Genomic DNA, 7,500 nt, shown 5'->3' with positions numbered 1-7,500 from the left:
GTGTGTGTGTGTGTGTGTGTGTGTATGTATGTATGTGTGTGTGTGTATGTATGTGTGTGTGTATGTATGTGTGTGTGTGTATGTATGTGTGTGTGTGTGTGTGTGTGTGTGTGTGTGTGTGTGTATGTGTATGTGTGTGTGTGTATGTATGTGTATGTGTGTGTGTGTATGTATGTATGTGTGCATGTGTATGTGTGTGTGTGTATGTATGTATGTGTGCATGTGTATGTGTGTGTGTGTGTGTGTATGTATGTGTGTGTGTGTGTGTGTGTGTGTGTATGTATGTATGTGTGTGTGTGTATGTATGTGTGTGTGTGTATGTATGTGTGTGTGTGTATGTATGTGTGTGTGTGTGTGTGTGTGTGTGTATGTGTGTGTGTGTGTGTGTGTGTGTGTGTGTGTGTGTATGTGTATGTGTATGTGCGTGTGTGCTTGTGTGTGTCCAGTTGGTGGCTCCGCTGGTTTCAGCTTCTGGTTCAGGTCTTATCCCTGTTCTGCCCAGCGTGATCCTGCCCTCCATGCCCCTGCTGTACCGGCCCCATGTCCTGCAGTCTCCCATCATGCTCTTCTCCCACAAGCCTGAGGATCAGAAGGGCGGAGCCTCGTCTTTCACAACCGGTGAGTGGATTAACAAACGCACTGCGCCAGATTTCTCTCGTTTCGCTTTTTCGAGTTAAACCTCTTCTGTATCATTTGCATTCACCGAGTGCCGAAAGGCTCGTTTGCATTCGCTCGCAAATTCCCTTCAGAGTTATTTCCCTCAGACCCGTTCAGCTGTAGGAAAACCTGCCAAACCCCTCATCCAGAGCACGGATCGTCCACATGGCTGAAGGAAAAGTGTCAGTCAGAAACAGAAAGAAAATTCATCTAGTTAATAGGAGAACGGATTAAGATACACACAGAACTTCAGTGTGAACGGGATTCTGTTCACACGTAGCGGTAAAACTCAACGTTTTTTACACGCCAGTTAATATGACGTTACAGTCAACACGTATAACACAGAGACATCCAGCAAGCCTGACTGATGTACAGATAAGCTGACATGTACACACACCTACTGTGTCCCTTAAGCTCCCCGACCCGGCTCATCTGATTGGCTAATCTTATTGTGTTGTCTCTCAGATGCCGTCCAGGACCAACAGCCAATCAAAACGGAGCATCACAGCGACTTTGCTTCCAGCACGTACAGGCAGGAAATTCCATCGCCCCCCATGCCGAGCTATAACGAGTGAGTGGCACAGAGGTCCATATACATGTGCACACACACACACACACACACACACACACACACACACACACACACACACACACACACACACACACGATGTATATCTAGATATTGCATCACTTTTTACCATCATGGGGTTTGGAATAATGAGGTTTTGTGTGTGTGAGAGAGCGAGACAGAGCAAGAGAGAGCGAGAGAGAGGGTGAGAATTCAGTCTTGACTTGTCCCCGGTGGTATTTATCTGCATTCTTTCAAGTCACATTGTTTGCCATGTTTTCGACATTGTACACCTGCTCGTAAAAAACAACACCCTCCTCATTACAAGGCAGAAACACTTACACAAACACACTCACTCAGATACATCCGCTGCGTTATACATTTACAGATCTGTGTGTGTGTGTGTGTGTGTGTGTGTGTGTGTGTGTAAAAGTTACAACTGGACTGAGGATTTCACACACTTCCACTGAAAACCAAATTGTCTGTTATTATTTCTGTACTTTTCAGATAAACACATAATTATGATTCCATTTCACAGTTAGATCAAAATCAGACATAATTTTCATCTGCAAAATCTTTAATGTTCACGACAAACTGAGTCACACGCTGGAATGTCCTGATAACCACCTGTAATTAAACAGATCTACTATTTATTTATTTGTTTGTTTGTTTGTATGTATGTGTGTGTGTGTGTGTGTGTATGTATGTATGTATGTATGTATGTATGTATTTTTGTATGTATGTATTTATTTTTGTTATTATTTTTTATTATTATTGTTACTACTATTATTTATGTTATTTATTTAGTTATTATTATTAATATTATTGTTGTTATTATTATTATTAATATTATTATAGAAGATTCATTATTTTTTTCACTCAGCGCTAAAAATAAAAAAAAGATCTCAGAAACAATGAAAACAAATGTCCAAAAAAGGTAAAAAAATTTAAAAGGTAGCAATAAATAGATAGATAGATAGATAGATAAATATCTCAATATAATATAGATAGATAGATAAATATCTCAATATCTCAGTATTTATTTAATATTTAATCTGTATTTATTTAATACTGTTAAAAAGAACCTCTTATTTATTTATTTATTTATTTATTTATGTGCATTTTCTTGTTCTCTTTATAGCTGAGGTTTACATTCGGTTCTGGAGGAGAACAAAATAAACTCTTAGCAGAAGGATAAACATCTTTCGTCTTTCGATAGAAACTCGATAGAGATGAAGTGAAACGAGACGCTTCGATAATAAAATAACTCCTGTCAAAAATAATGCTTCTGTGGCTGCAGACAGTCAAGGCCAAAACTTCGAGAGAGAAAAAGTCGGGGTTCAGTGACATGTTTTTAAAAAACAGAAAAAAATAGTCGACTTAAACCTCACTTTGGCCCTGAGCCAGAATTCTGTACTGAACGTAAACACCTTCAACACAATCCTCCATTTTCTGTCCTGGTGTAGAGTCCGACACGCTTCGCTGCACTTCACTGTAAAATGGATGCACAATAACTCACAGTCACAGGGAGGTGTTGTGTTGTTGTTGTTGTCATTTGTGGCGTTTGCCACTCGCTTTTCCATGATGAATAACTACAGAGCTGTAGGGATTAAAAAGCAGGGTCCTGGAGATCCGATCAACATGTCAGTGTGTCAGCGTCATTGTTGTATTTCTCTTTCAACTTCAAACACTGTGTATGAAAGACGATTGACTTCAAACAGCTTTAAAAAATAAACGTTTAATAACCTTTAATAATCTTTTAGATAGCTACGAGCACTGTGTGTGTGTGTGTGTGTGTATGTACAGGAATTATTATTGTTAAATTGAATAGAGTAGATTCGATGTAAAATAATGTCCAATTCAATTCAAGTTTATTTGTATAGCGCTTTTTACAATAGACATTGTCTCAAAGCAGCTTTACAGAACAAACATAGAGCAGAAGGTAAACATAATTAATGATAAAGGAAATAACAAATAATAAAAGTAAAAGAATTGACAGAATAAAAAAATTCTAGATTATTAATAGATATATATAGTGTCACAATGTGTATGTATTTATTCCCCTATGAGCAAGTCTGAGGTGACTGAGGCAGCAGTGGCAAGGAAAAACTCCCTTAAATTGGTAAAGGAAGAAACCTTGAGAGGAACCGGACTCAAGGGGAACCCATCCTCATATGGGTGACACTGGGGGTGTGATTGTAATATACAGTCAGTTAAATGTTGTATTGGTGTCAATAACACATCACTACACACCACTACACACCACACCACTACACACCACACCACACCACAACACTACCCAACACTACACACCACTACACTACACCCTGTCACAGGTTATTTTTATATATTAGATTGTGGAAAAGTAAAAATCTGATATCCTGCAGACTCCAGTCATGTCTCCCACACGCACGTACACACAGGGTGTAGTGGTGTGTGTGTGTGTGTGTGTGTGTGTGTGTATACGCATGTGTGTATGTGTGCGTGTGATGTTTCTTTATTTTTTTTTTCCTTTCATTCAGTGAACTTGTGTAGCACAACCGGTTCAACTGACCATTCAATAGCACGGTTTGTTTGACCTAAATCTTGTTTCAAATCGCTTCAGCATGTGTTTAAGTGTGTGTGTGTTTTCTTCAATGGCACTGATAAAATCTCCCAGTGTGCACTCCGTTGGAGACACTGTGTCTCCAATTGTCCACATGTAGGCATAACGTGTGTGCGTGTGTGTGTCTGTGTGTGTGTTTGCTTATGTCTGTGTAATTTTCTCTACCTATCAGTATGTGTGTGTGTGTGTGTGTGTGTGTGTGTGTGTGTGTGTGTGTGTGTGTGTGTGTGCAATGGCAGAGGGGAACAGGGGTCTGTCAGCTTGTGTGTGTGTGTGCGTGTGTGCGTGATATCATCAGGCAAGCATGCTGACTCATGAGGGAAAAGAAAACATGAGTAGAACAAGAAAAAAGCAATGCTGAGAGAAGGGAGGAGAAGGAAGCTGGGGCGCTAATGTTCTCCTCAGGGCGCGGTGTCAGAAAAACAAGAGTGAACTCTTAGGAACAAACTCTAAAAAACGAGACAAAGGACGAGAAAGATGAGAGGACGGACAGGGGAAAAAGAAATGAGGGAAAGAGAGAGAGATATATATAAATACCGAGAGTGTTTATACTCAGTGGGCAGGGCCAGAGTCCTAGGGCGTGTCCAAGTGTCACAGCTGTGTTTAGAATCAGTGTAATGACCGTCTGGTCCCAACATGTCGCACACCATGTGATGGACTGTGTGGTGACACAGTAATGTTGGAGAGTCTGAAATCAGCAGCAGGTGTGAGAGAGGAACACCGCAGTCTGCAGTGACACCTAGTGGCCAAAGGCATTAACTACACCTCAGCATCACAGAGCTTCATGGGTGGATGGATGGGTGAACAGACAGATCAGACATGGGTGGATAGATGGGTGGATGGATGGATGGATGGATGATGGATGGATGAGGGGATGGATGGATGAGTAGACATTAACAATATGGATGGATCACTTAATAGATGAAAGATGATGGGTGGATAAAAAGACAAATAACAGTCGGATTGATAGATGGATGGACAGACAGGAGGGAATATGAACAAAAATGGATGGATGAGCAGACAATAGATAAGAGATAGATGGATGGACAGACAGGAGGGAATATGAACAAAAATGGATGGATGAGCAGACAATAGATAAGAGATAGATGGATGGACAAAAGAGGATGTGTAGAACGGTAGATGGAGGAATAGATGAATAGACACTTAGGAAGTGATATGGTTAATGGGTGGATGGTGTATGTATGTATTGAGATAGATGGATAAACTAATTTTAATCTCTCTCTCTCTCTCTCTCTCTCTCTCTCTCTCTCTCTCTCTCTCTCTCAGAGCCAACACACACTCTGTGATAGTTCATGCCCCTAAAGTGGAGTCTCCCGACCCGCTGAAGAAGCGACGCATCCATCGCTGTGATTTTGGAGGCTGCAACAAAGTGTATACAAAGAGCTCACACCTCAAAGCCCACAGACGCACACACACAGGTACACACACAGACACAGGTACACACACACAGTTACACACACACACAGGTACACACACACACAGGTACACACACACAAACACAGAGGTAAACACACACACACAGGTAAACACACACACAGGTATACACACACACACACAGGTATACACACACACAGGTATACACACACACACACCCACACACACAAAGACAGGTAAACACACACCCACACACACAAAGACAGGTAAACACACACACACACAGGTACACACACAGGTACACACACGTATACACACAGGTATACACTCATGGAAGTAAATTTAAGAATAGCTCAAACTGTTGACAGCTGATTAAGAAGCCTCTTTTTCCTCTGTGTGTGTGTGTGTGTGCAGGAGAGAAGCCGTACAAGTGCTCATGGGAAGGCTGCACATGGAAGTTTGCACGTTCAGACGAGCTGACACGTCATTACCGCAAACACACCGGGTCGAAACCATTCAAGTGCTCAGATTGTGACCGCAGCTTCTCGCGCTCTGATCATCTCGCCCTGCACAGGAAACGCCACCTGCTGGTGTGACGGCCAAATACAGCGCAGAGTCTTCAGTGCACCTTCAAGATGGACTGCACTATTAACCAGACGCAGTCACAGGAAAATTGTCCTGTTACCTGTGGGCTGGAACATCATAATGAGACGTAAAGCCATGTCACCCAGCTCAATGTTCTACAGCCCTTACTGGATTTTACTGGATGCTACTAGAGAACTTACTCTCTCTCTCTCTCTCTCTCTCTCTCTCTCGCTCTCTCTCTCTTTCTCTGTCTGTCTGTCTGTCTGTCTGTCTGTCTCTCTCTGTCTGTCTGTATAACTCTCTATCTCTCTCTCTCTCTCTCTCTCTCTGTCTTTCTTCACATCTCTCACTTACTTTCTCACACGGTTCAGTCAGGCCCTCTGCTGGTCAAAGGGTTTATTGTGCTCACACACACACACACACACACACACACACACACACACACACACACACACACACACACACACACACACACTGGGTCAACCCTGAATAATGTGAATTCTTTTTGTTTTTTTTTATTCGTATTGTTTTAGTCAGGAAAATCTTGTAAGTTTCTAATTTTGTAACCAAAAGTGTCACGTATGTGGGCAGGTTTTAATCAGTTAATTTGATGTTTTTTTCGTTTGCTTGGGTTTGTGTATTGACGTTAATCATATTTTCAATCTCTCGTGTTTGCAATACCATATTTTCTGGACTATAAGACATATTTTTCCCTTCTAACAGCTGAATATCCCCTTTATCGCTCCTTTACCTTTACGTTTAAGCATCATTTTAAAATTTGGGTAAATACACAGCATCCCTCGTTGTCCAGAAAAAGCTAAAAATGAAATTACCTTATAAAAAAATTACCTTATATGAAAATATACATCAAATAACAAGTCGAATATAATAACATCATAAAATAACATTTATAGATTTTTTTCCATATTTATCCTTCATGACCATCATTGAAAATTTCCACCGTCGTCGTGAGCTGCGTCTTAAATTCACGCAAATCTCACAGACACCTGTGATTGGCTAATCTCAATATGATTGACAGAACATACATATTTAGCTCCTCCCACCCAGACAGCAGAGCCACTCTTGCTCTCTAATAAATCCTCTTCTCACACATGCACACGAACTCAAGGTGCAAGTGGCATCGATCTCTAATGTTCTACTTTTAAAATACAACAGAACAGGTTTTTTCTCATTTAACAGAGGGGCGTGTCTTCTCCTCCAGAAACTAGGGTATATAAGAAAGAAAGAAAGAATGAAAGAAAGAATTGCTCACAGCATCAACAGGCTCCCGTTGTTGCAGCGCATCTGTATATGACTTGATGTTTATTATGTAAGTACTGTGTACTGTATCAAAACTGTGTACCTGCACATTGAGTAACGCCGTTGGCTTATGCAGTCACATGTGTGTATATAAGGGGAAGAGGTGCCAAAACTTTTACAATACCATCAGGAGAATATGAGCTCGAGTGAAGCGCTTCCGGTGTCCCGGTTATGGAGCTCATCAGATCCTCGATCCTCAGACCAAACGTTTAGCTGCTATGACGTAGCACAGAATTACTAGCGTTATGCGTTAGATTGTGCGCTCGTGGAAGTGGTTGTTTTTCAGGGCTGTCGTGTTCGGACGCAGTCTGACTTTCATTGTATTTACACGGAAAAATGTGAACCAGTTTAAAAACGGGCATTATGGTTA

The 7,500-nt window shown here is 41.2% G+C and overlaps 1 protein-coding gene across 2 annotated transcripts in view; it reads left to right on the top strand.

Moving 5' to 3' along the window:
• Nucleotides 1-7,500, top strand: part of klf3 (Kruppel-like factor 3 (basic)) — a 16,383-nt gene that overhangs the window by 7,869 nt on the left and 1,014 nt on the right. The window contains exons 4-7 of one of the 2 annotated variants that reach the window (XM_047815701.1): nucleotides 447-618; nucleotides 1,123-1,228; nucleotides 5,118-5,287; nucleotides 5,640-7,500. The exon at nucleotides 5,640-7,500 is cut by the window's right edge and continues 1,014 nt beyond it. In XM_047815701.1, coding sequence (XP_047671657.1) covers nucleotides 447-618; nucleotides 1,123-1,228; nucleotides 5,118-5,287; nucleotides 5,640-5,821 — 630 coding nt within the window. In that variant the 3' untranslated portion in view covers nucleotides 5,822-7,500. The remainder of the gene's footprint in view (nucleotides 1-446; nucleotides 619-1,122; nucleotides 1,229-5,117; nucleotides 5,288-5,639) is intronic. The other variant, XM_027134896.2, reaches the window with a different exon arrangement.

This window comes from Tachysurus fulvidraco, chromosome 7 (assembly GCF_022655615.1).
Source record: "Tachysurus fulvidraco isolate hzauxx_2018 chromosome 7, HZAU_PFXX_2.0, whole genome shotgun sequence".
In the NCBI taxonomy this organism is placed as follows: domain Eukaryota; kingdom Metazoa; phylum Chordata; class Actinopteri; order Siluriformes; family Bagridae; genus Tachysurus; species Tachysurus fulvidraco.
The sequence above is the reverse complement of the archived record's forward strand: the minus strand, read 5'-3'. Positions and strand labels throughout refer to the sequence as shown.